Source organism: Danio rerio, chromosome 21 (genome assembly GCF_052040795.2).
Source record: "Danio rerio strain M-AB ecotype USA chromosome 21, GRCz13ab, whole genome shotgun sequence".
NCBI lineage: Eukaryota > Metazoa > Chordata > Actinopteri > Cypriniformes > Danionidae > Danio > Danio rerio.
Window position 1 is genome coordinate 51387501 of NC_141041.1, and position 27500 is coordinate 51415000.

The 27500-nt window shown below is 40.5% G+C and overlaps 3 protein-coding genes and 1 long non-coding RNA gene across 37 annotated transcripts in view; 2 read left to right on the top strand and 2 right to left on the bottom strand.

Moving 5' to 3' along the window:
- rapgef6 (Rap guanine nucleotide exchange factor (GEF) 6) overlaps window positions 1-12521 on the top strand; it is a 77906-nt gene extending 65385 nt beyond the window's left edge. For 9 of the 31 annotated variants that reach the window (XM_088651585.1, XM_088651587.1, XM_088651586.1 and 6 more), the window contains 6 exons: window positions 789-857; window positions 4107-4272; window positions 4743-4890; window positions 5174-5381; window positions 8708-8941; window positions 11244-12092. In XM_088651585.1, the coding sequence (XP_088507711.1) occupies window positions 789-857; window positions 4107-4272; window positions 4743-4890; window positions 5174-5381; window positions 8708-8941; window positions 11244-11281 (863 nt within the window). In that variant the 3' untranslated portion in view covers window positions 11282-12092. 31 annotated transcript variants of the gene reach the window in all.
- ddx46 (DEAD (Asp-Glu-Ala-Asp) box polypeptide 46) overlaps window positions 1-27500 on the top strand; it is an 800847-nt gene that overhangs the window by 629042 nt on the left and 144305 nt on the right. The gene's annotated exons all lie outside the window — the stretch shown is intronic.
- On the bottom strand, window positions 8677-10966 carry LOC147832057 (uncharacterized). The gene is made up of 3 exons (XR_015520903.1): window positions 10813-10966; window positions 9980-10764; window positions 8677-9650 (listed from the first exon to the last, which is right to left on the bottom strand). It is a non-coding gene; the product is annotated as an uncharacterized LOC147832057 (long non-coding RNA).
- Window positions 13893-27500, bottom strand: part of acsl6 (acyl-CoA synthetase long chain family member 6) — a 39280-nt gene continuing 25672 nt past the window's right edge. Inside the window, exons 12-22 of one of the 4 annotated variants that reach the window (XR_015520869.1) lie at window positions 26962-27096; window positions 26305-26439; window positions 24578-24673; window positions 24427-24499; window positions 22532-22620; window positions 22314-22430; window positions 20638-20781; window positions 18787-18888; window positions 18595-18666; window positions 15994-18065; window positions 13893-14501 (exon numbers count right to left, since the gene is read on the bottom strand). Coding sequence is in view for 1 of the 4 variants with exons in the window: in XM_087301992.1 (XP_087158118.1) it covers window positions 17925-18065; window positions 18595-18666; window positions 18787-18888; window positions 20638-20781; window positions 22314-22430; window positions 22532-22620; window positions 24427-24499; window positions 24578-24673; window positions 26305-26439; window positions 26962-27096 (1104 nt within the window). In the remaining 3 variants the exon portion in view is untranslated. Of the gene's footprint in view, window positions 18066-18594; window positions 18667-18786; window positions 18889-19374; window positions 19693-19733; window positions 20782-21960; window positions 22431-22531; window positions 22621-24426; window positions 24500-24577; window positions 24674-26304; window positions 26440-26961; window positions 27097-27500 lie in introns of those variants that run through there. The other 3 variants (XM_087301992.1, XR_015520870.1, XR_015520871.1) reach the window with 3 other exon arrangements.

Below are 27500 nucleotides of genomic sequence, written 5' to 3' on the forward strand. Positions count from 1 at the left end.
TCATCTGAAAAGTGAAGGTATCAACACAGAGCCGATGTCAGACGTGACACAATTGCAAGAGCTGTTCCAGAGAATTCTGTTTCTGCTTTATTTTGGCTTGAAAGCATGTTGAAATGAATACAACACGATCATCACTCTTCCTACACAACCTCTAAATCCGTCTATGATTACATCAGTGCTGACTGACGGACGCGCTTCATATTGATCAACACACTGTTCTCAGAGCAGCTTCTGTATGCGCCATTTAAAGAGGACTGAAAGTGAACACTTTGGCATTTGGCTGTGTGTTTGTCATGTCTGTCCTGTGTGTTTATTTGAAACACAACTAAACTTCTCTTAAATGAGCACAGACAGTTACTGCAGTAGTGGAGTGCTTTCATTAGCCTGTACGTAGATCTGTGCGTTCTTACGCCCGATTCACACCGGCTTCAGCGTAAACGCTTGACAGTATTGAATATGAGAGCTCTTCAACCAGCACAACATGTTGATGATCACCCACTGCAGAATGTTCAGATATTTGCACTAGGCCAGGAGTGTCCAAACTCGGTCCTGGAGGTCTGGTGTCCTGCAGATTTTATCTCCAACTTCCCTCAACACACCTGCAGGGATGTTTCCAAAAAGCCTATAAGAGCTTGACTAGCCAACCCAGGTGTGTCTGATTGGGGCTATAACTTAACTTTGCAGGACACCGGCCCTCCAGCACTGAGTCTGGACATGCCTGGTGTAAGTAAAGCATGTGTTTCAGTGTGCTGAGTCTAACAGTATTTTTCCCATCATGCCCCTTACAGTGAGCGTCTCGTCGTCTCGGCAGAACGGCTCCTCGGCTCCGGCCCCTGGTGGACGCACCTACGGCATAGGTGGGGCTTTCCTTCAGAAACACATCTGGAGCATCACCTGTCAGAGCAGCAGACAGGAAGAGAGTAGGCAGAGTCAGGAAGTGAGCCGCCGCAAGCGTTTCCGGTCGCCGGTCGCGCTCTTTAGAGACTGGAGCCGCTCCAGAGACAGACAGCAGAGCCACACACACACACACTGCAGGAGCAAAACTGTCTGATCAGATGAGGATGAGTTTTATTCACACACACACACACACACACACACACACACACACACACACTGCAGGAGCAAAACTGTCTGATCAGATGAGGATGAGTTTTATTCACACACACACACACACACACACACACACACACACTGCAGTAGCAAAACTGTCTGATCAGATGAGGATGAGTTTTATTCACACACACACACACACACACACACACACACACACTGCAGGAGCAAAACTGTCTGATCAGATGAGGATGAGTTTTATTCATACACACACACACACACACACACACACACTCACACACACATCATGGTGCTGGGGTGAGCACACACACTCTAATGTATTCATCATGGTGGTGGAGTGAACATACACACACACAGAGACACACGCACATACACACACACACACACACTTACCATGGCCCTGGGGTGAGCACACCCATTATTGTGCTGGGGTGAGCAGACACACACACACACACACACACACACACACACACACACACACACACTAATATATTCATCATGGTGCTGGTGTGAGCAAACACACACACACACACACACACACACACACACACACACACACACATGTCCATCAGCACAGCCAGGCTGAAGTGTGTTTCAGTGTTAGCCATATGAGACTGCAGAAAAGCGTTCTTTGCTCAGAGTGTGTGTCTTGTTTCTAAGTATAAATATGTAAAAGCTCTTCAATCAGACAAGCTCAACATATCCTCTCATTTTCAGACATAATGAGTCCCACTAACGGGCACAGTTCCCTCAGGACTGACCATTCTGTCATTAATCGTCCTTCACTTGTTCCTTTATGAGTTTCTGTCTTCTGTTAAACACAAAAGAAGATGTTTTGAAGAATGTTAGAAACCTGTAACCACTGACTTCCACAGTAGGAAAACAAATACAATGGAAGTCAATGGTGACCGGTTTCCAGCTTCTTCAGAGAATCTTCTTTAGTGTTGAACCGGAGAAAGAAGCTCATTAAGGTTTGGAAACACCAGAGGGAGAGTAAAGTGTGTGTTGATTTGCATTCTTACGGGGTGATTATTCCTTTCAGTCAGTGTTTGCTTGATCATTATATTCTGCTTGTCTAGAAAATGCTTCCTGATTTAAGAATGTTCAGATGTTTGGACTAGAAACAAGACACAACCTAGAGAGGCAGTGTGTGGAGTGAGTGTCGTCAGGATGTTAGCTGACAGGATTGTTCAGATGTGTTCATGTGTTCTCCTGTGTTGTGTAATAAAGGCAGATGTTTTTGTGTTGCGCTTTAGGTTTGAATACCTACATCTGGTGATGCGATATAGAGTTGAAGACAGACTTGCTCACCCTCCATCATTCAGATATTTCCCAATTGATGATTAACAGAGGAGAATGTCCTGCTGTATTCTCATTATATTATGTAAATCAGAGAAAAGTCTGATTTCTTTTAGTTTGGCAGGAATAAACGCAGTCACAAATGATTATATATGAATTAGAACTGCTGTGGTCAATATTATTCACCCCCTTCAGCAATATTAGTGTTGGATTGTCTCCAGAACAAACCACTGTTATACAATGACTTGCCTAATTACCCTAACTTTACCCTAATTACCCTAGTGAAGCCTTTACATGTCACTGTAAGCTGAACACTAGTGTCTTAAGAATATCTAGTCTAATATTATGTGCTGTCATCATGAAGAAGAGAAAATAAATCAGGTTAGCACTTCATTCTAATGGTCCATTAGAGTATGAGTAGACTGTCTGCTTAATGTCTGCTGATGCTGCTTCTTCATCAGACGTTTAACTGACCATAAGAAACTTTACAAGTACATGTTAACCTACACTAACCCTAACCCAACAGTCTACTGATAATCTAATGAGGATTAGTTGACATGTAGATGCACTGTAACTTAAATTCAACAAACAGACCATCACAATAAAGTCTGACCGAAATCAGAGTTATTAAACTATATGAAAACATCTCTCCATTACTTGGGAAATATTAAAAATAATGCAAATTTGACAGGAGGGTGAATGATTCGGTCTTCAGCTGTATATTTATTGTCCATCATGTTCAGATAGAAGTGAACGTCAGTAATATTTGATCTGATTGCGCAGTCTCGATCTCATCTCAGTGGCAGGTGTAAGCCAGCTCAGGTAAATACAGCACACACACATGTTTACTGACAGCTGAAGAAAGAAACTAGTAGAGGAACTGACAGTGTGGTTGACCAGATGAGCTCTTACACTTAGAAACCGCCTGGAAAGAAAACAACACTGCTCTGAGCTGCACACTTCACATGCAGAACAGTGATGTCACCTTAGTTTGACAGTCCCTTTTTCCAGGGTGTGAATTATATATGGCTCTTCAACTTGTTCAGTAATGTTAGTTTGATTAATGCATGCTTCAGTCAATCTAATTCAGGTGTTTGTTTAAATGACATCTAATTTCTTAATAAGGTGTATTTGAGTTGTCAGTGTTTTGAGGGATGTGTGGTGTATTCTGGCCTACAGTAACCTCTGATTAGCTATTTTAGAGCTTACTGTGGGTCAAATTAAGCATCTAGTTTGACATTAATGTTAGGCTATATGTAGACACATCCGCTGTTTTACAAGAAAAGTGTCTTGTGGATAGTTCTGCTGCTCTAGATCTGCCGGTTTTGTTCTTGAGTAGACTGATTAATGCATTATTATAGACGTGTTTATGCATTCACAGTGGTATAACCTATTATATGTCCATCCATTTTTATAATTATTAGGATTATTAATTAAGATACAGATCAGAGCAAACCATTTTACTCTATTTAAAGGCATGTGGTTTTAACGTCTGCCAATAATCTGCCAATGAGGGAAGCAGAATAATGTTATTTTAAAGCGAAAACATGATCATTCTGCTTCCCCATTGGCTGAGTATTTAGCTTGTTTTGAGGAGAAACTCATTATATCTGAGAAACATTATATCTGCAGCATGTTTTGCAGCTCTAGAAAATGTCTTGTGATGTCAGGATTTGTAGATATTTGTTCTAGAAGCGCGAGTGAAAGCAGCATGTTGAACTGTTTTCTGTCTGCAGGTTACGCCCTGATGCCCGCGGGTCGCTCTGATCTGTCAGACTCCAGCGAGATCTCGTCCCGCTCCAGCATCGTCAGCAACTGTTCTGTGGATTCGGGACTCACAGCGGCCCCCGCCAGCGTCCCGGCAGAGACACACACACTCACACACACTCCAGCAGACTGCAGGTACACTCACACACCATCATCACACTGTCATGACGGCCTTTGTCTTTAAGTCTAAGTTGTCTGCCAGCATTTTTGATGACTTTCAGCTCAATTAATTAGAAATACAGGAGGAATACAGAAAGACCGGGAGAGGAGTGTGTCCTTCAGGTGGTTTGTCAAGCCCACTCATTTGTGTGGAGCACACTCATGCATCATACGGTTATGTGCTGCGCCGTGTGTTTGCTTTACTAAAAACATCGGTCTTCAATCTAGTGTTGAACTGAGAGAGTGTGTCTGAGCCTCGGACATTATCAGGAAGGCTATTCCAGAGTTTAGGAGCCATAAATGAGAAGGCTCGACCTCCTTTAGTGGACTTTGCTATTCTGGATAGCCCTGAGTTTAGAGATCTTAAAGAGCGGGTTGGATTTAGAGTGTTGTCAGGTGTGGTGTGCAGCCGTGTGTTGAGTCTGTGCTGTATTCTTCTGTCTCAGCTGGTCTTCATCTGTACGGGACTCTACAGTAGCGCTCTCCACCGTCTCCAACAGTGCTGAGGAGCTGACGGCCCCTGAACACTCCTCCGTCTCAGAGATAGCGGACAGCGGACGCGCCAGCTGGACCTCCTGCTCCAGCAACTCTCAGGTATCCATGCGATTCTGTTGCTATCGTAACCTTACATTAAAATATCTCGCTGTTGCGATTAATGATCTCACAAATATCTTCTTTTAAATGTCCAGATAAATATTTATATAATTATTATTTTTTTTTATTTTAAGAAACATTTTAAATATTTTTAAGAAGTAAACATGTCAGGGGGCGTCATGGTGGCGCAGTGGTTTCTGTGTGGAGTTTGCATGTTCTCCCTGTGTCGGTTTCCTCCGGGTGCTCCGGTTAAACTCGGTTGTGGCCCCCTGATTCTCCTCAGGACAGCCTGCAGACGGTGCAGCGGGCCCCAGAGCCGCTCAGCCTCCGCCACACCCCCATGGGCGGCCCGATCGCAGAGGTGGACCCAGCTCTGCTGGAGGAACGAGACTCAGAGGACGGATATGACCCAGTTAAACATAACAGCACAGATCCAGCCGACGGCTCCGACTACAAGACCATCACCTCCAGCACAGAGAAGGGGCTCATAGGTGAAAACCAGCTTCAGTTTCTACAGCGGCGGCTCACAGTCCTGCTCCTCACACACCCCCCCGCTATACACACAACATCAGGCTCTTATTACTGTTTCTGGTCCACATTTATGAACATTTATAAAGCATTTTCTAGACAAGTATAAATCACTAAGAGCGTGTTTTTTATATTTACCTGCACATTTGAAACTCTCATGGACATTTTCCACCTAATTCACATTTGCGTACACACTCGTTCTTCTGTCAGTGAATTCAGAGTCTTCTAAAATGCACGAGGTTAGTCATTTGCATGATACACGCCCACATCAGCTCCATATAAGGGCTTTCCTCACTCGTCCAGAGAAAATTGCAAGATGAATGAATTCGAGCTAATGATGGCTCTGAATCTACAGAAAGAGCTTTAATGCTACTCAGGGTTTGACTGCATCAGCGCTCCTGATGCTCAGCCAGAGTTTATTCCAGCTGCAGACGCACAGAGCGCTCCATCAAAACATGTTCATCAAAAACTGTTTTAAAATGACACATTCTGCATTCTGTGATTGATCATCCATCAGTCTCAGAAACACATCTGTCGGCTCTCTAAAGACGCCGTTTCCTGAGACACACTGATCATCTTCATACAGGACACCGCAGCTGATTTATGTACTGTAATCTCAGTTGTTAACGTCTAGCTGCTTTTCATTCATCCTGTAAACAACACATGTAGGGTTCTTTAGGCGTACATGATTATTGCACACGTGTGCTGTCCGTTGTTCTTGATTTTTTTAGACATTTAGAATAAATTTTAATATGCAGCTTTCGATGAATCATGATTTGCACATTTCACTCTTAAACGTGTGTGTATGGTGAGGGAATGAGGGTGTGTTGTTTTCAGAAATAATGAGTCAAAATGAAGTGAGTCTTTTCTTAAATCAAGCAAATCAATCTTGCTTTAGTTGTGAAATATCATTATATCTCTTCCCCATTGTCAGATTACTCTGCTTGTTTTAAGGTAAAACTCTCTTCATTTTGACTCATTATTTCAGAAAACAATACAAAATGTTTTACTTGTCTAGAAAATGCTTCTTAATTTAAGAATGTTCAGATATTTAGACTGGAAACAAGACAAAAGCCCTTCACACTACTGTACGAATCTATATCTGCATACAGATGAGTAGTGCAAGTCTTTTTTGTTTTGTTAATGAATTAAGCTTCGAGTTCAGCTGATTTCCCCTGTGCAGGGGGTAGAAAGTAGTGAACACTATGTAGGGAACATGTCGATCTCAACACAGTTCATGGAGATCTCTACTAATGAGTGATTATTTAAGTCTTTTAAAATAAGAGCAGGGGGACACGAGGAGCAGGATTGAGGAGCGCTGCTTTACAGGAACACCAGCAGATCTGATGCTCACTGACACACACTCACAAAAGCTCACAGTGTCTGTCCTCAGTAGTACTCAATAGTTCCACAGTATGCTGAAATCAGTTTTAAAAAACACATTTGAAGCTAAATCCTCTAAGTGCCGTCTGAAATGTTCTGCTGAAATGAGCATGTTTATGAAGGTGGTGTGTGGCTTCGGTCATTTCCAGTGTTGGGGAAAGTAACTTCGGAGAGTAATGCATCACAATATTGAGTTAGTCCCTAAAATATGAAATAGTTGCATTACTCTTTATGGTCAGTAATGCATCACGTTATTTTTGTGTTACTTTTTCTGACCTGCTGAGGCTTGATCTCATTCAGATCTTGCAGTGTTTTTTATGGAGGAGTTTACAATACACAGAATAACCTTTATTTACCTTTAAAAAAACACATCAGATAATACTAATGAAGGATATGTTATCTTCTGAGAGCTTCCAGACCCAGAGCTCTACATGCCGTATATAATGACAGTGTGTTTGTGCTTTTAGTCTTATTAGCTCTGGAAAGTCACTGTGCATTCAGATGATCCTCTTTTATTTTCCTTCATGTGTTCACAATCAAGAGAATATTTACATTGCAGAAACGTAAGGCTCTGTCATCTTCCTTTCTGTCTGTTTCATCTTCTCATTGTGACTACATTTTATTTCAGCTATTTATTTTTCATTATCGCTTCATTTTGAAAAGTAATGCATTACTTTACTCGTTACTTAATGTGTATAACTTGTGTAATGCGTCTCCCCAACACTGCTCATTTCTTTTTTATACTGATCAACATGTTCTTTTCATTAAGTTGAGTGAAATATCTGAAAGGATGAGAACAAGTCTGCTTTTAAACAGAACATTTTACAGCACTTTAGGCATCTCGACTCCTTTAGTTCTTCAGTGGTCTTCTGTGAGAAAGGACTCCAGCACACATGCAAACATGATTTTAGTCTTGTTTCTTTTTTTATCTAAAAACAATGAAATCAAGGAACATTTTTTTAGACAAGTAAAAATATTGTCTTGTTAATTTAATTCCTAATTTTAAAAATGTTAGATATTTGGACTAGAAACAAGCAGGGTTCTTACACTTTTTCCAACTTCCCAGCACTTTAAGCACTTTCAACGTGCATTTGTATGCTTTTCCATCACCTAACAATCATGGCAAATTACCTTTATGTACGTTGTATGTACTTTACATTTAAATTCATTGTGCTATTTTAAAAAGATAATATGACATTTGAACTTAAATTGGTGAATAATTTGGAGCAAGTTTTATTAGGATAGTTCACCTAAAAATATTGCAAGGTAGAATATTGTAAAGTATTGGAAGACATATGTTTTTAAGTTTGGTCTCTTTCTACATAAAGTTGATATCTCAAAAAGTGAACTTCCAGTCAGATTTTGTTAGGGTTTAGTAGCAAGTTGACATGTCTGTTTTAAACCATTCCTGAGTGCTTCGTTTGGCATTTTTCTGCGTGTATGTCCCCTAAATACACGCATGCAGTGAACGTTTTGCAGTGAAAACTGGTCGAACGGCAACAATTTAATGCACTCTTTATGCACAAATGTTCCCAAATATATTTTGAGCTCGCATAGATAAAATTTCGAGCACATTTGCAACCAAAACGGTCGCAATTACGAGCTCTGCAATTCCAAATGCAAGCAGATTCAAGCACTTTTCCAACCTTGAAAACACTTTATTAAAAACCAAGCATTTTCCAGGATTTCCAGCACCAGTACGAACCCTGAACAAGACAAAGACAATAAGAAATAGAAGCATGTTGTGCGGTGTGTGTGTGTGTGTGTGTGTGTGTGTGTTCAGATCTGCTGGTGTTCACCCCTCTGCATGCTGTGTCAGTTTCTCAGTGATCGTCTTTATGATTTACGTTATGATTTCTTTTATTGATGTTTGTTTGTGTGTGTGTGTTTGTGTGTGTTCTGCCAGTGTACTGTGTAACGTCTCCCTGTAAAGACGAGCGTTTCCGTGCTCCTCCACCAACGCCGCCAGGTTATCAGGGTCTGACTCTGGGCGCCGCTCAGGCTCAGGACGCCCAGAAGCTCAAACCGCCCGAATATAAAGTCGCCTTGCAGAGCTGCAGACTGAGACGCAGCCTGGCGGAGCCACAACCCGAGCTGGAGCCGTCCCGACACACTCAGTGCGCTGTGGAGAGGGAGGAGGGTATGTGGAGAACCTGCAGCGGGGAGAGAAACACCTCCAGCTCAGATCACACACAGGCTTCATAGCATTCACAGCACATTACAAACAGTGCTCTTCCTAGGGTGCTTTCTACAGTGAGCGAGAGATCTCAGTGTGCTGCGAGTCAAGAAGACACATGCGGTTACAAAACACACCAGCTAATTAACATCATCCTCATCACTTCGACAGCGGCAAATCCTCACAACACATTCAGTCATCACTCACTCATTCATTTGCCTTCAGCTTAGTCCCTTATTTATCAGGGTTCACCACAGCGGAATGAACCACCAACTTATCCAGCATGTTTTACATAGTGGATGCCCTTCCAGCTGCAACCCAGTACTGGGAAACACCCATAGAAACTCATACAATATGGCCAGTTTAGTTCATCAATTCTTTAATAGCGCCAACACAGGGAGAACATGCAAACTCCACACAGAAATGCCAACTGACCCAGACAGGGCTCAAACCAGCGACCTTCTTGCTGTGAGGCCACAGTACTAATCACTGAGCCACCGTGCCACCCTCTCACAACACAAACACATAAAAAAAAAACTGCTGCTGTCTCTCACAATGCAAACAAATCAAGAACACACCTGCGTTTACACACAACACATGCCGACAGCAGAGATGTTTCAAGGGGAACCGAAAATTTGCCGGACCCGACCGGGGTTTGTGGATTGTGCCGTGGCTATTGCTCGGTGCTGCTGTAGGAGATCTTTGAAAGATGACTTTTGTTGATTTCAAAATCCAGATTACACTATTCTCTTTTCATCTGTATACTATTAGCCTCTTGTTTCTAGTCCAAATATCTACAAATTCTGATATCAAGAAGCATTTTCCTGGCAAGCAAAACGTATAGTCTTGTTTTCAGAAGTAATACGCCAACATTGAGTTTTTCCTTAAAACAAGTAAAATAATCTCATGTCAAACGGAAAAAAACTTGTCATAAGGAAAAACTTAATTTTGAGTTTTGAATTTAATCTTCTTAATAAGAAGTATTACTTCTGAAAACAAGACTAAATGTTTTACTTGTCTTGAAAATTCTTCTTGATTTAAGAATTCTTAGATATTTGGACTTGAAACAAGACAAAAAAACAAAGTAAAGAATTTTTGCCGTGTATAACCTAAATGGTCGGGTCCGTCTTGTTTTAGGGTCCTCTTGAAGCATTTTCCCTGCTTCTTTGTGCGGATCTGAGCATGATTGTGATGTTCACAGATGCCCAAACTGACCAAACTAACAGAGGCGAACACACAAGATGCCCAAACAAATGTCTAGGTGTGAAAGCAGCCTGGCTTACAGCTTTGGTCTTATTTCTAATGCAAATATCTACAAACTCTTAAATCAATAACAGCATTTTAAAGCATCTTAAATCGGTAACACTTTAGTTAATGCATTTACTAACATGAACAATCATGAACAACACATGTACAGCAATTAATAATCATAACTGAACATTTACTAATGCATCATTAACATCCACGTCCATGCTTGTTAACATTAGTTAATGCACCAAGAGTTAACATGAACTAACAATGAGCTACTGTATTTTCATTAACTAATGTTAACTAGCATGAACAAATACTGTAGTAAATGTATTGTTCATTGTTTGTTCATGTTAGTAAATGCAGTAAATAACATTAACTAATGAACCTTATTGTAAAGTGTGACCCTTTAATCAATAGATGCATTGATTTTTTTCATTAAAACAAACAAAATAATCTGACAATGGGGGAAGCAGGATCATCTTATGTCAACAGGGAAAACTAGATTATTCTGCTTCCCCCATTGTCAGATTATTCTGCTTGTTTAAATGAAAAAAAATCAATGCATCTATTGATTAAAGGGTCACACTTGTTTTAAGGAGAAACTCACTTCATTTTGACTCTTTATTTCTGAGAACAACACTATATTTGTTGCTTGTCTAGAAATGCTTTTTGGTTTAAGAATATTCAGATATTTGGAGTGTAAACTCCCAGTAAGAGAGGATGATGATGATGATGATCAGTGCTGGACTGTGGTGTGAGATTGACAGTCCAACACTGAGATTGTTTGAGCTGTGTGTGTTTGCTAATGTCACTCTGTTGTGTCAATCTACAACTCATTCTTCCTGTGTGTGTGTGTGTGTGTGTGTGTGTGTGTGTGTGTGTGTGTGTGTGTGTGTGTGTGTGTGTGTGTGTGTGTGTGTGTGTGTGTGTGTGTGTGTGTGTGTGTGTGTGTGTGTGTGTGTGTGTGTGTGTGTGTCTGTGTGTGTGTGTGTGTGTGTGTGTTTCAGATGAGCAGGTGTCTGCAGTGTGACTGGCGGTCCTCCTGGTCTCTGATCTCCATCCTCCAGTGTTTCTCTCTGTGAGGAAGAAGAGCATGTGGTCTTCATCTGCTGCTCCTCCTGGTCTGCGTCACACACACACACACACACACACACAGACTCAGCGTTACGGTACTGCTCTGATGCTCTGCTCATCTTCTGGACTCTTCTCAGCATCAGACGTGTTTACAGCTCCTCGGTTTACAGTGTTTCTCCGTCTGCTGCCTGGGTTTATCCGCAATAACAGTGCTGTGTGTGTGTGTGTGTGTGTGTGTGTGTGTGTGTGTGTGTGTGTGTGTGTGTGTGTGTGTGTGTGTGTGTGTGTGTGTGTGTGTGTGTGTGTGTGTGTGCCGGATGGACAGCTGCTTTCTACAGTTGTACATACTGCCGTGAGCCGGATCACCACTGCTTGACAAGGGAACTATATTTATATGCTAGCTGTGCGTCTGGACAGGTCCGTCCCGGGCGGACGGGGGGTTTTGTACAGGCTGACAGCAGATCTCTCTCCGTCTGCAGCACATGTGGACATCAACTGGACATTGGCTGTACAGGCTTGATAAATCTATTCTATTAAGGGACAGAACTGGAGTATGATGATGGATGCTGGTTTACTGTTAGTCCGTGTGTAGTTTGGGTCTGAACAGCGTCGATTGTATTATTGATATAAGCATACAGGTTTTTTATGGTCTGTTCTGTTGTAAATGAATGTGACTGATGATGTACAGCTGATATAAGAGATTGTGCTATATATAAACTGTATTTTTACTATTTTGTTGAATAAAGCCGACTGCTCCTGTTACCGGGCAGAGAGTACAGCGCTCCATCAACACAGACCTTCATTTGACAGCAGCTCTGGGCTTCAGGAACACCTCCAGAAAGATGAAGAACAACAGGTGAAGTGTCGTCTGTCTGTTTCTGCTCCTGAACATGAGCAGGAGTTTTCAGTAGCACTTTATAATAACTACACACTATGAATCATTTAATAAGCATTATCAAGCATACTTGTTAATCATTAACTGTACATTTATCAAATTTAGCAAGCAGTTTATAACTGCAATTATAAATGCTGTATTCTTGACTTACAACCTCATGTATAATGTGCCTAATAATTGCACTTTCATTCTTTGTTAATGATTTATTTTTCATTACTAAATGAAGTATTGCATTATTTACAAACCATGTGTATTTGAGAGTAGTTGGAGGTTTTTAAGATCATTCAGAATGAGTTAGTAAATGATTAATAAACTATTGAAATCAAGGTTTTTACATCTTATTATTCAGGCATATGTCAATGGTTACTCTGTATGTTAACAAATGCTTTATTAACTCAACTGCATACAGTTCTGTGAGCTAATCTAAAGTGAGGAGTCTTCATGCTTTATAAATGATTATTAAAGGCTCGGTATCAAATGAACAATAATCTTTGCACTCTTATCTAAAAAGCAAAATTACTGTGAGTATTAAACATGGCTGAATAACAGGAGTGTCAAAATACAACATAAAATTGGGTAAAACAACATCAATTTAATAATTTAACACTATGATAAGGTGCAATGTTTAAACTGCACAGTACTTTTATTTTAGATCACGTTGAACAGATCTACCTTTCATTTGATACTGTTTGATTTGTGTATCTTTAAATGAATAGAAATGAATAATGTTTATGTACTTTTTTAGAATTTAACTGATGCTGTAATAGTCATTTATAAGGCATTTATTAAAGCATTAATAGTCCTCACTTTAGATTAGCTCACAAAACTGCATGAAGTTGTGTTAATAAAGCATTTATTAACATATTAGTTAACTATTAGTATATGCCTGAATAATAAGACATATAAATGTTGATTTCAATAGTTTATTAATCATTTACTAACTCATTCTGAATGACCTTAAAAAACACCAACAATACTTAAATAACTGGTTTGTAAAAGATGTAATAATTTAGTAATGAACAATAAATAATTAACAAAGTATGAAAGTCCAATTAAGCACATTATACATGTGTTTGTAAGTCAAGAATAGAGCATTTGTAGCTGCAGTTATAAACTGCTTACTAATGTTTATTAATGTAGAGTTAGCGCTTAACAGATAATGAATTCACTATTTGCTAATGCTTAATAAATGGATCATAGTGTGGAGTTATTATAAAGTGTTACCCAGTTTTCTGCTCTTTATCACTATTCAGCATTTGCCATTCAGAATCCACATGAACTAAACATGATCAAGTACTATCTCAGACACACACACACACACACACACACACACACACACACACACACACACACAGCTATCTTCACAGCTAATCTGCATATTTTACTAAATGCTGTGCAGAAATAGCACAAGAATGTCAGCAGATTCGTCATGGCCCTAGTCATGGGATCTAACAATGATCAAAGGCAGAGAGAGAAGGAAGACTGGCTGTTGTTGTTCACCCAAAAATGATCATTCAGTATCAGCTCACAGTGAACAAACATGCTGAACCTGACCACATATCAGAAAACCCATCGCAGGGCTTTGACAAACACTGAAAGATCCGGCATACACACATCACTCCATCTGTCATGAGGAATATTAATCATGTGACATCTCTGATCTTAATCACACACACTAAACATCACCACAACCAGTAGAATTACAAAGAATTCGTCTTTATTTTTACATCTGTTGCTCACACTCGTCACTATGTCAGTGTATATGCAGAGATGTACATGCGCAGAAAAGACTTTATTATCAGGAAAAGATGCAGGTGAACTGTTAGAATTACCAAAACACAAACCGCTGGTCAAAATCAAGGGAAAACAAACCGTTCTTTCTCTCCAGATTGTAACATAAAACGTGTGTAAGGCTCACCGCTCATACTGGCGAATGTCTACGTGCTGTTCGACGGAAAGACTGTGATGAACGCTTGACGATGCTAATTAAACAGACGCTGACAGAACGCTGCTCTGACGATTCTCACCACCGAATCCCGAGCCTGAAACTAGGAGGAATCAGCTGTGTTGATCTGCAAATAAAACTGAGCATAAAGCTGTGCGGAGACTAGGGGCATTCAACCTCTGAGAGGAATAAATAAATGAACAACAGAATAACCCTGATCATTAAATTAGCTAAAAAAAACATTCTAGCGGAAACACAACACAGGCCGACTGAGGAGGCCTACGAAAGGCGGCGAGTGAAATGCATCGTGTTTTAATGCCATAAGAAGAAATCTAAAATAACTGAGCGACACATTCTCACTCCCGACTGCTCTACAATAATCTGTATAATAGCATTATATTGACGTCATTATATATAGTGAACCCCTTCATAAAGTGTATAGGGCTATCCTTGCTTTAAAACCTTTGGTGTTGATGTGCTAATCCAAAGGGTTGAGATGAAATGACATGTCGGGTAATAGTTTGGCTGTTATTGAGGTGTGAGTTTGTCTAGAGTAAACAGTCAAAACTACTGGACGTACATTACACCTTGAACAGATTTACGAGCAAATGTAACCACGCTGGTTATATGCCACCCAACCCGCTCCGAGCTGGTATCGAACCGGTGACCTTCCGCATGGGATTCGGTTGCTCTACCAAGGAGCCTAAAGACCATGACCTCTGGCGTCTGTCGCTAGAGCACCTTTAAAGGTCAGAGGAGTGAGGTTTACCTGCACAGCACTTACTCGCTGGCCTCCGTTACACAAGTAAACCAGCTCCTAGCACTAAACCCATCCATACATCCATTCGTCAATATAAAACAGGTCATAGTGAACAGATACAACTACAGCCGCAGTTTACTGAACAGATAAGAGTATTCAAGTCTTCCAAGACTTTCTAGAAGGAACCGACACAACTGCTGGCTCACCTCGCCCATGTCAAAACATCATAAATCACTCCGTTTTTCCCATATAGACATGGTTATAATGCAACAGGCCTTGTTTATATTGCTTTTCTATGCTTGTTTTTGTAATAAATAGAGGTGATTCCACTGTCTTTTGCCTGCTGCTGCTGCTTTATGTTGTTGTGAAGTGGGCAGGTTTAGGGTCTGGTGTGTGGAAGATGCTCCAAAACATTATTGTAAGTAGTGTTGTCACCATACTGGAATTTCCAACTTCGATACGATACCTTGAAAATACCGATATTCGATACTATTGTTGATACCGTGGGGAACAAATGATGCCGCATTAAAAGTATGCAAATGAAGTACACTAAACTGTAAAATGCTTTTTATCCCCGGTACGTCAGCAGTCCTTAAGTCTGAAATGCATTAAATTAGGGAACATGACACTAAATGAGTGCAATCTCGTCTTATTTTCTGATTAAAACAAGTGTTGAAATCTTAATAGTATTATTAATTGTTCATCTCTCTTCTGATTTTGGTCTCAATACAAACCGAAAGCAAGACTGGATCATTTTAAATAGTTGAGTACACTGTAGATAATTATCCATACATTTTCGACAACACTATCTGAGAGTATGCATCTTAATAAAGTGATTCGTATTTGACAGACACACGCAATACACTGCATAATCAGACGCATAATGCAAAAGTCAAGCCGAAGGGATGTCCGGAGCATCACAAAGGACATTAAATGAGGAGTCGGGAGTGAGAATGTGCTGAAGTGTGATAATACAGAAATGAACATGAGCCTTCTGCCAAACACAAAGAGAAAGTTCTGATATCATTCAAGAGCAGACTCAAATCTTACTGGTTTCTCTACACGTCAAACCATTGCTTATATATTCTCACGTCTAGTTTTCTTCAAAAATGTACACTACTACTGAAATGCTTCAGGGTGAAAGAACTGAAAAGCGAGTGGTCTGGCAGAGAGAGTCGCACCGGTGTTCAGATGATCTGTGCTGATGAACTCTTCAAAATAGCTCAATCTGTCATGTTTCAGCGGGAGCACATCTTATCTGCTTCACACGTCTATCAGAATGAACTAGCAGCTTTAACTTGGGTGTATAAACGGGTAACACCATGTGTCAGCATCAAATGCAATGAACTACCTCTCTAATAAACAATAAGCTAATTAAAAATGAAACAAATTCAATTTAAAATGCAGGGTGATAGACATTTGAACATATTGACACTCTTATTTTGAAATAACATTTGAAGCAGACAACATGTGCTGCATCCTGAAGATAAGACAACGTGCTTTACTTGTCTAGAAGAGGCCTCTTGATTTAAGTTGTGTTTTGCTCATGATCACTGGATACTCCTGCTGTTTGCACATGTATTATTGGTAACTGTTCTGTTTAAATGACCATTTTATTTAATAATAGTTAGTTTTTATATGACCTTTAATAATTATTTGTGTGGTGTTCTGTGTCGGCTATTGCTGTGAACCAAATTACAATCCAATCCAGATTCTGGCACTGAACTGCCATCTGGTGGATTAATATCTAACAATATCCGACAGAGAAGCTTTTTTTAAGCAAGTAAAGCATACTGTTTAGTTTTAGGAAATAACAAGTCAAACTTTAATGAGTTTTCCTGTGAAACTAGGTAAATAATCTGTGTTTACACCCTTATTTAAGCTGGTAGTTATTCTGATCGACATTTGAAGCTGACAAAATGTGCTATCCTGTTTGTACATCTTTATTAAAAGTTACCATCTGAAATAAAGATATAATAAGAGAGATAAGGAGTTCAATCTGACCCAGCATTTTGTTTGGAAATGAAAATTGTCAATGTCCAACCAAATATCAACGTCTAATAATGTTGTGTGGACGTTACCACTATGACGTCTATCAGACATTGGATGTTGTGTTTTGAACAAGTGTCAGTGTCTGACGTGATGAATATGATGTTGGTTTAAGATGTTGGCTTGACGTATTTTGCTCACTTTCCAACACCAATCATCAACCAAATATCAACGTCATTAAACAATAATGCTGAACTTACACACTGGCACGATATTGACGTTTGGTCACATGATGTCACGACCTAAATCTAAGCTAATAGTAATGTCTTAAGACGTTGTGTGCCTGCTGGGGATATACATGCTGTAAAATAAGCTTCCCCTAATAATTCACCCTGATGGACTTCTGAAATGTTCATACATCATTATTAATATGCTGATTCATTCTGACATTTGAAGCTGACAAAATGTGCCACCCCTGTTTTACATCCTTAACTGAGGCGGCAGTTTGCTCTGAGAGATGTTGGAAGTGTTTTTACTTTGTTTAGTAAGCTGAGAGGATGTGCTGCCGCTGGGTCATTAGATGACAGATCGAGTCCTGACTGATTCTGAGGAGTCAGCGCACAGATCTGATGACGAGTGTAGTGTTGAGTTGAATGACGGGGACGTCCACGCTGGAGCGCCGGCACCCTGCATGCATGGCCTTCAGCTCAACGTCTGCTGGATATCCTCTCTGAGCCCTAAGCAAAACTGGACCGTCTGATCCTCTGCCTGTTGGAGGAATGAAACATGCACGCTAGCTGGACATGGAGGTTCTGCTGTGGTTTTCTAAAGGCACACCGACTGTTGACATTCACGGCCAGAGGAAGATCACTGCTTCTGTAAGCTCATGCTCGGTCTGGACCCACGGCTCATTCGCTCAGAGCTGCTGCCACTGCCAGCTGCTTTCCATGAGGGAGGAGAAATGATGATGATGATGATGATGATGATGATGATGATGATGATGGAGGAATGGCCAAAACGTCCCGCTCTTTGGTTACATGGAGATGCTGCTGTACAGGTCCTGGATCTCCTCCTTGAAATACTCCTTCAGCTCGGGTCTCTTGGCTTTTAAAGTCGGGGTCAGCAATCCGTTTTCTATGGAGAACATCTCCTTGTGGATGTAGATGTCTTTGACCTGGAGGAGAGACAGAAACAGGAGGGATCATCTCATGTGGACGTGTGGTGTGATTCTGCCACTGAATACAAACTGATGGACAACAATCAGCATTTCTTAAGCAGGTCAAACATACGGTACTGTACATTCATTCAGTTTCCCTCAGCTCAGTCCCTTATTCATCAGGGCTCGCCACAGCAGAATGAACCACCAACTATTCCAGAATGTGTTTTACACAGCGGATGCCCTTTCAGCCACAACCCAGTACTAGGAAACACCCATACACACTCATTTACACACACACTCATACGCTACGGCCAATGTAGTTGATCAATTCCCCTATAGCGCATGTGTTTGGACTGTGGGGGAAACCGGAGCACCCAGTTCACCCAATCTCAAACTGCTCAGATTAAAGAAACTATTTTTAAAAAGATCTAAATTAAATGATTTTGTCCAGAAATGTCTTTAGGGAAGCTTTAAGGGTTAAACGTGCGCTTTCCAGCCACACATGATCATCACGGATAACTCAAGGCTGAGTTTATGAACGCACCTGTTCAAATGAATGGAGGCCGCTCGCTTTCCCTAGCCGCACCATGTCCTCCAGAATAGCCTTCTTCAGCTCCTACACACACACACACACACACACACACACACACACACACACACACAGCACAACAGAAACAGCACAGTTAACAGTCAGAATACACTGACCCACGCTCAGCCAGTTCAGGATCAGACTTACTTTATTCTCACACAGCTCGTGGAAACCTCCGTCAAAACCTTTCTTCTGAGCCCACGAGGGAAAAACCTCCGGATCCGGGACAATGATGCCCACCAGACACGACTGGAAACACACACACACACACAGATCCGAGTGTGAAGATGGAGGGTGTATGATTAATATTAAACTGGATTATAATAATAAAAAATTTCATAATCAGATTATGACAATCAGTACTAGTAATAAGAGGAAACTACTTTATATAATACTCATAATCGGAATACACACGCAGTTTTTTTATAATTTTTTTATGATGGTAAATAGTTTACAACTCATTGATTTTCTCTATTTTATTGTTTATTATATTATATTATATTTATTATATTATATTTTCATATATTATACTATATTATATTTATTATTTTATACTATATTATATTAAATGTATTATATTCTCAATTATTTTATTTATTAGATTATATTCTCATATTTGTATTATATTATGCTATATTATATTTATTATATTTATTATATTATATTTATGATAATTTATAATATTATATTATATTTATTATATTATATATTTTTTTTTTTTTTTTTTTTTTTTTTGCCGTGGCAAGTTCTGACAAAGTTTTTGATCAAATGTAAACAAAAGCTGAGATATGTTTTTCCACTATGATGCCTCTGTACATCACTGTATTATATTTTTGGAGAAGCTTGTGCCAGTTACAGTCAAAAACTAAACTTGTTGGTTGAATAAAAGTAACTTTAAGTCAGAAGTGTGCGATGGCTGAGAGAGTTTAGCACACTGCACCTAAAAAAACACACACAACTGCAAAAAACAGCAGCAAATTACAAAAGATCTTAAGTTTGACAGCAAATGTGTTGCTCATCCTCACAATGCAAACACACTGTATTGTAATGCTCCTAACTGCAGAATATGTGGTTTAGTGACTCTATAGAGTTACTCTAAGCAGACCCTGACAGTGACGTACTGTATATCAGTGTGAGTGTTGTGAAGTTTAAACTCAAGCTCTTCAGGCTCTTGATGAGGATAAATAACGAAGAGAATTTATATTTCTCTCTGTCAAAATAGCACAAGATTATCCTGCATCAGTATATGTGACGTCCAATAAGGGTTCGCACAAAAGTAATCTAAATCCAAAAATAGTCAGAGGATAATATTTATATGAATTCTAGAGCTGGGATAAGATTAATGCGATAATCACATCCAAAATAAAGGTTCTGACATAATATATGTGTGTGTGTGTCAACTGCCTATTATTCATTCATTCATTTTCTTTTCGGCTTAGTCACTTTATTAATCAGGGGTCTCCACAGCGGAATGAACCGGCAACTATTCCTGCACATACACAGCGTTTTACACCGTGCCGCCTACTGTCTATTATATATAGTATATTTATTATGTATATGTGATATAAACTCATACATAGAAGTGTATTTATACAGGAGAATATTGTCACTATGAGATATTTAAATTTAGATATAATTTGTTTGATATGCATATACAGTATATTTTATATCTAAATATATAGAAACATTTTCTCAAATAAATGCATGCATGTAAATATAATACAGCACACACATATATTAGGTCCAAACAACCTATTTTTGGATGCAATTAATAGCGACTAATTTTTGCCAGCCGTAATAAATGCAGTATATATGTACAAATTAGTAAGTAATGTGCATATATATACATATAATGTGCATGAGGAGGGTCTCCCCACACCACCATCAGTCCTGACCACATCATATCATCATAAATACATATATATATAAATAAATAAATGAATTGATTCGCAGTTTTCATTGGTGTAATGTAATCCAGTAAACTCTTCTCTTACTCACCTGCAGGCTGTCCCCGTGGACGTAGAGCTGAGACACGGGTTCACTGCGGATGTAGATGCTCTCGATCTTCTCTGGGGAAATATATTCACCCTGAGCTAACTTAAAGATGTGCTTCTTCCGGTCGATGATCTTCAGTGTGCCGTTCTGATGGAGAAAACAGACAAACAATTACTAAAAGAAACATTTCCTGATGCTTATACAGAATCTCTAGCCCTGGCCACAGAATCCCACTGAGCATAATAAAGAAACGCCTGCTGCTCCTGTGGAAATCAGTCTAGACACGTCAGCCTTACACTGCTTCTGTCATCAGTTATATTCATCTTTATGTGCCAGAATATTGATGCATATTTGTGCAGCGTAATTAAAGTGTAAATATAAAGAAATGCCTAATCACACACAGGGCTTCATGTTAGAGCGCTGACCGTAATGTACTGATGAACTTTATGATGTGCAACAGCTCCAGTGTTTCTGTCTAGAACGCTCTGCAGCCTCTACCTCCTGATTGTCCTTCTTTGTGCTCATTAGAGCAGCACATTAAATGTTTTCAGCATCGATATCGCATTGTGATCGTTCGCAATAGTCACATGGCAAGTATACGCAATATTGAGTCGGGATTATAATTATATAATATAATAAAATACATAATGTAATAATAATAAAGGCATACAGTACACATCAGTAAAGCCCTTAAATGCTATTTTCTCACATGTACACAATTTACACATCACACAAATATATATATATATATATCATTTTAAAGTGTGTAGCACATTGCCAGAAGTGGAAGTGAAATTTATTCATTAAAAATATAAAATGCAAATAATTTTTTGAGATATTTACAGTAAATCACCCTACTGTAATGTTATGATTTAAATGGGTGTAGTACATTCACAGCGGCCAGACTGACTTACTACAGGTGATATTTTACCCTTATTTACCTTTATATTTGTACAGTACACAGATATTGAAGAGCAATATTTACAGTAAATCACCCTACTGTCATTATATGATTTTAAAGAGTGTAGTACATTTTCAGAGGCCTCACTGACACCCTTTAAAATCATTAAATTACAGTAGGGTGATTTACTGTAAGTATCTTTAAAAATTATTTGCATTCTATATATTTATATAAATACAAATATGAATAAATCTCACTTGTTGTAACCTCTTCTGGCGATGTGCTACACACTTTAAAATTATATATCTATATATTTGTGATGTGTACATAAATGAAGGTGAAATAGTGAGAAAATAACATTTAGGGGTTTAACTGATGTTAATGACAAGAGATAGGTCTATTGTCTATTTCTGCTGTGTATGTGCTGTATGGTTAGAGGTATAGTAGTCGTGCTCTCTGTAGTGAATCAGTCAGGCCTCTACTGGAATCTTCTAGAAACACTTTCCTCTTGTTTGCGTTTCTGTGCATCCTTGTTTTGTCGATGTACTTTGCAGATGATCCTATAATTGCGTGCTCAAATGTCGGGCAAATATCAAACCTAAAACCAACTTGACTGAGCTGTTTACAAGGTGGAGTGAGCTACACACACTTGCATGATCATTGCTATTTATAGAAATGTGGAAGAGAAGCGCACTGAAATAATCTTACATTACATTACATTTGCGATATTTCATAATCGAGGAGTCCTGAAGGAGCAACAGTGTTTTCATCATCTTACCGCCAGCCATTTCCCAATGTCTCCAGTGTGAAGCCATCCATCAGCGTCCAGCGTCTCGGCGGTCCGCACCGGGTCCTTCAGGTAACCCTTGAACACATTCGGCCCTTTCACACAGATCTGAAACACAGCGTCCAGCATTCATGATGACCCCAAGTGTTCTGTTTACTTACTTTGCTTTTCTCTCTAACAGAGCAGTGCACACACACACACACACACACCTCTCCCTCTCCTTTAGCAGCAAAGTAGTTCTTCTCAGCCACATCCACCAGTTTAATGAGATTACACGGCAGAGGAGCTCCGACATGACCTGCAGAAACAAACACAAGATCACGTTTATAAGGGCTTTAGACCAAGTAGTGTGTGTGTGAGCAGTGTGTGTGTGTGTGTGTGTGTGTGTGTGTGTGTGTGTGTGTGAGTATCTCCAGCAGCCTTTAATGATAAAGATGAGGGAGTCGTGTTTGTTCTAATCAGACTTGATGCAGAAACACTGTGATTGACATTCTCCTGCTGTACGTGTCATCAGAGGGGGAAAGCCCCGCCCACTAGTGCCCATCTCTCCATCTCATTAGCATAATCAGCAGGCCTGAGTGAGAAGCAGTCGTCTGTCCATTAGCCATTAGAGTGTTTGAGCTGCTGAAGATGATCTCAGCATAGACTAAGAGGATTATAGATGTGGAGTTCTAGATGAACAGTGACAGGAGCCACATAGACTGACAGAAGCTGCAACACACACTCACACTGAAGCACACACACACACCTGACCAGCACTCACAACACACACACTGCTGTTTTACACCTGTCACTATGCTGACACACAGGTGTTTGTAGCTCCGCCCTCTTCAGAAAAGAGCACAATCTCATTTGCATTTAAAGCGACAGTCACCAAAACACCACAATTAGGAAGAAAGCCTGCAAGGGTCAGTTTCAGAGAGCTGGAGAACATTATCTGTGTGCTAATCTCAGCTCAGACTCAAACACACACAAGAGAGACAGCAGAGCTTGTGAAAGGGGGCAGAGTTAAGGCTGCCTCTGACTCAGACTGTGAGCTCTGGTGAATGTGAGCTGATGACTGTACAGTGGTGTGTGCTGCAGGAATGAGCCACAGGATGGCGCTCTCAGCACACACACTCATGCTCCAGATCTGCGGTTTGACAGCGGATGGAGGACAGGCAGCAGAAATATGATGATTCTCACGGTTCCTGCATGCTGTTGTCTGCAGCACATCCGTCCTCAGTCTGCAGCTATGATTATCAATGCTCTGTGTATATGTGCATCCGTTTAATGAAGATACAGACGGGGCCAGAGAGGACAAGACATGTCAAAACACACATAAAAGTGTCATCTCTTGATTTTGTTTACACTTTCACTGGCATACACAGCATTAGTTAGGAGTCTCAAAATACAGAACGCTACTGTTCATCATGAATGAACATACAGCCAAATGTAGAGCTGTATATTAGGCTAACTAGCACATTTTGTGGGGATTATTATTACATTCTGATGCATTATTATTATGTTTGTGCAGTGTGTTTAGTGTGTTATTATAGTTTAATGATCAGAATAACCCTTAAAATGACATTTACAGATGCCACTTTTATTTTTATTGTAAAAATGATCAATTATTTTCCATATACTAAAGCATGAGCAGATTTATCCTGGGATCACTACAGTCTTGCATAGGTCACTGATCAGAATCAGCCTCCTGCAGTATTGTCTTTGTGTATATGTGCGCGCTGTGTGTTTGTTACTGTGTTGAGCGTCTGGGTGATCATTATCAGCTGCTTATCTGCTAATCACAGACTGAAAAGGCACTTCAGTGTGAGTTCATCAGGCAGTAAACCACAGTCAGTCTGCTGTGTGTTTGATGTGCATCAGAGAGAGCAGCACAGTCAGTCTGCTGCAGTACACTCAGTGACCAGGAAACAGAAGGCTGACTGACTTCACGTGTGTGTTTAAGTATAGAGTTTGTGTGTAGTTTGCTCTGTAAAGTACTTTGATCGACATAAGTTAACATTTTTAAATAGGAAAAAAGATTAATATAAAATCTGTGATAAGCTCCATCAGCTGCAGACATTCAGAAAGCTCAGGCTGTTGGTGAATCTGGCCGTCTCACCTGAGGTCCAGTCTCCAGGTGTGGTGAAGGTGCATCCGGCGGTGCACTCGGTCTGACCATACGCCTCGTACACCTGCACACACACACACATGCAGTAAGATGATGAAGATGAGCAGCAGCAGGAGGAAGGTCTGTCCTCCAGACGGCTCACCTGGCAGCCCAGCGCAGCTCGCAGGAAGTCCAGGACGGACGGAGATGCCGGAGCTGCTCCAGTGATGATCATACGCAGCCGACCACCCAGACTGGCCTGTAGGAGCACACACACACACACACACACACACGCATAAACACACACAGGAGCTCATCAGCGTTGCTTTGGCTTCAGCCTCTCTGGTCTGTGTCTCTCTCTGTGTAGCGGCTGGCAAAGCTAAAGGTAGCCTAAATGCAGAATAATGTTTCAGTATAGCCTCAAGCCGTGCTCACACTAGAGTTGAGCATGCACATTTCTGACGTATGATGCTGTGAAAAGAGGCAGGATAGATAAAACAAGATGATTAGGCATTGATGCGTACAGAGTGGTCCTGTTTTGATCTTCTGTTGGTCTCATGCAATCACGCGTGCTGATTTTAGTCAATGTGGTGAAAGGGGCAGCGTGTCCGTAAATCAGGCCAATCAGAACAAAACACAGACTGGCACACGAGATCATTAATATGCGCACCCCAGGCTGCATTTGATTGGCCACAGCATTTCCGAGTGAGATTACAGCAATGATCATTTCCTCCAGCCGTTTTTAAGTTCATCTAAGCTTATATTAAACTCAGATCACACTTTATTATAATGCACAAATCACACAATTAACAAGTCATTAACCAATCATTAACTACGACTTTTAACTCAATAAACTACTAATTAGCTGCGTATTAATGGTGAGGAAGTAGCTGGGTTTGGATATTAGGGATGTAGAGTAAGATCATACTACAGGGATGTCCAAACTGGGTCCTGGAGGGCCGCTGTCCTGCTGAGTTTAGCTCAAACTTGCTTCAACACACCTGCCTGGACTTTTCTAGCATATCTAGTAAGAGCTTGATGAGCTGGTTCAGGTGTGTTTAATTGGAGTTGGAACTAAAACATGTAGGTCCCTCCAGGACCTAGTTTGGACACCCCTGTCATGCTATATAAGAGCTGATCAACAGTTTATGTCTTAGTTAAAGGCAGTAGGTAATGGTGTAAACTCTTACTTAAACTAAACATTCCCCAAACTTATAATGTATGTAAGACTCTTATTTTGAAAATGGGAAAGGCAGGAAGACTAAAGCTTCACATCTTTACAGTGTTTTAATGCAGATATCCCAAGTCTCCCAGAAGTTTCCTGAGTCTCCTGCAAATGCACAGAGACTCCCTGATGCCCACAAATGCACCACCCTGAAGAGGCAGAGCGTCAGTTTAACTGTTTCCTTTGTCAGTTTAATGTGTGTATTGTAGAATTAGCAGTGTATGTGTGTAATGAGGCAACAAACACACGTAGACTGCTGAAGATTAGTGTTTAATGCACTGTGTCATATCACACAGCTCTTACTAAGACCATTATGATTCTGGAGTGAAAGAATGCCGGCTTACTTTATTAAATTAACATCTCAGATTGATAAAATACTGTTTGACAAAATAAGTATAATTATTTTGCATGTGTATTTCAGAGTGTAACATGCTGTGAGTGTGTGTGTGTGTTTACGTCTGTTCATTACTAAGCATATAAAATACTTTGATGACGTTCTGAACATACCTAAGCTACATGATCACTGCCACTGGAATAACAGATTTATTTATTTGTTTGTTTGTTTTTCAATATATCTGGCCATAAATGTGTCAGACTGAGTTTTGTGATGCACACACACACACACACACACACACACACACACACACACACACACACACACACACCTGTATCTTGTGGAAGAAGATCTTGTCCCAGATGCTGTCGCTGCGGGTCACGCCGCGGCTCACCTCCGCTCCTTTCCTCTTGGCCGCAAAGTTCAGCAGCCAGCGCTTCACTGAGTTATTGGCCTGACTGAAGATCTGCACACAAACACACACACATACACACACACACAAACATTACTGCTGAATGACTGCTACACACTCCTGAAGACGCGGTCCCACTCGAGCAGTGGTCACCAACCCACGGGCTTAGATTTGCTTTTGACATTGGTGGGGATCTAGTTTAACATCCGTCTTCACTGCAGCATGAATCTGACAGGATTAAAGCGCAGCTACAGGCCCGTGGACAGCCTGGTGAAAGCGGTGGTTCTCTTTTGTCTCAAAAAGTGGACCTTTTTGCAATAACAGGCCTCATTTAGACTACTATTTAATTATTAAATGTAAATGCTGCATTTTACTGACATGTTAAGCACTATTTAAGCTGGAATAGATTGTTGGATTGATGGATAACAACAATATTTTAATATAGGTCGCTTTTGGTGCTTCACACCTTTTCATTGGTCCAAGATTTAGAATAAAAGTCAATCAGAATCATCAGCCAATCAGAATCAAGTGATGTGGTGTAAACAGTCATCAGGGAAAGTGTGTTGTTTCTCTCACCTTGTCATACATGCGGTTCAGGAGACGAGGAACCACCGGGAATATGGTGGGCCTCAGAGCCTTCATATCATCAGGGAGCAGACGAATATCCCCCTGAAAAAAGCCGATCCTCCCGCCATGGCAGATCACCACCGCCTACAGTGGAGAAACAGCATTAAAGATTGAACCTCAGTAATGTGTGTGTGTGTGTGTGTGTGTGTGTGTGTGTGCGTGTGTGTGTGTGTGTGTGTGTGTGTGTGTGTGTGTGTGTGTGTGTGTGTGTGTGTGTGTGTGTGTGTGTGTGTGTGTGTGTGTGTGTGTGTGTGTGTGTGTGCTCCAGCAGCCTTTAATGATAAAGATGAGTGAGTTGTGTTTGTTCTAATCAGACTTGATGCAGAAACACTGTGATTGACATTCTCCTGCTGTACGTGTCATCAGAGGGGGAAAGCCCCGCCCACTGGTGCCCATCTCTCCATCTCATTAGCATAAACAGCAGCCCTGAGTGAGAAGCAGCCGTCTGTCCATTAGCCATTAGAGTGTTTGAGCTGCTGAAGATGATG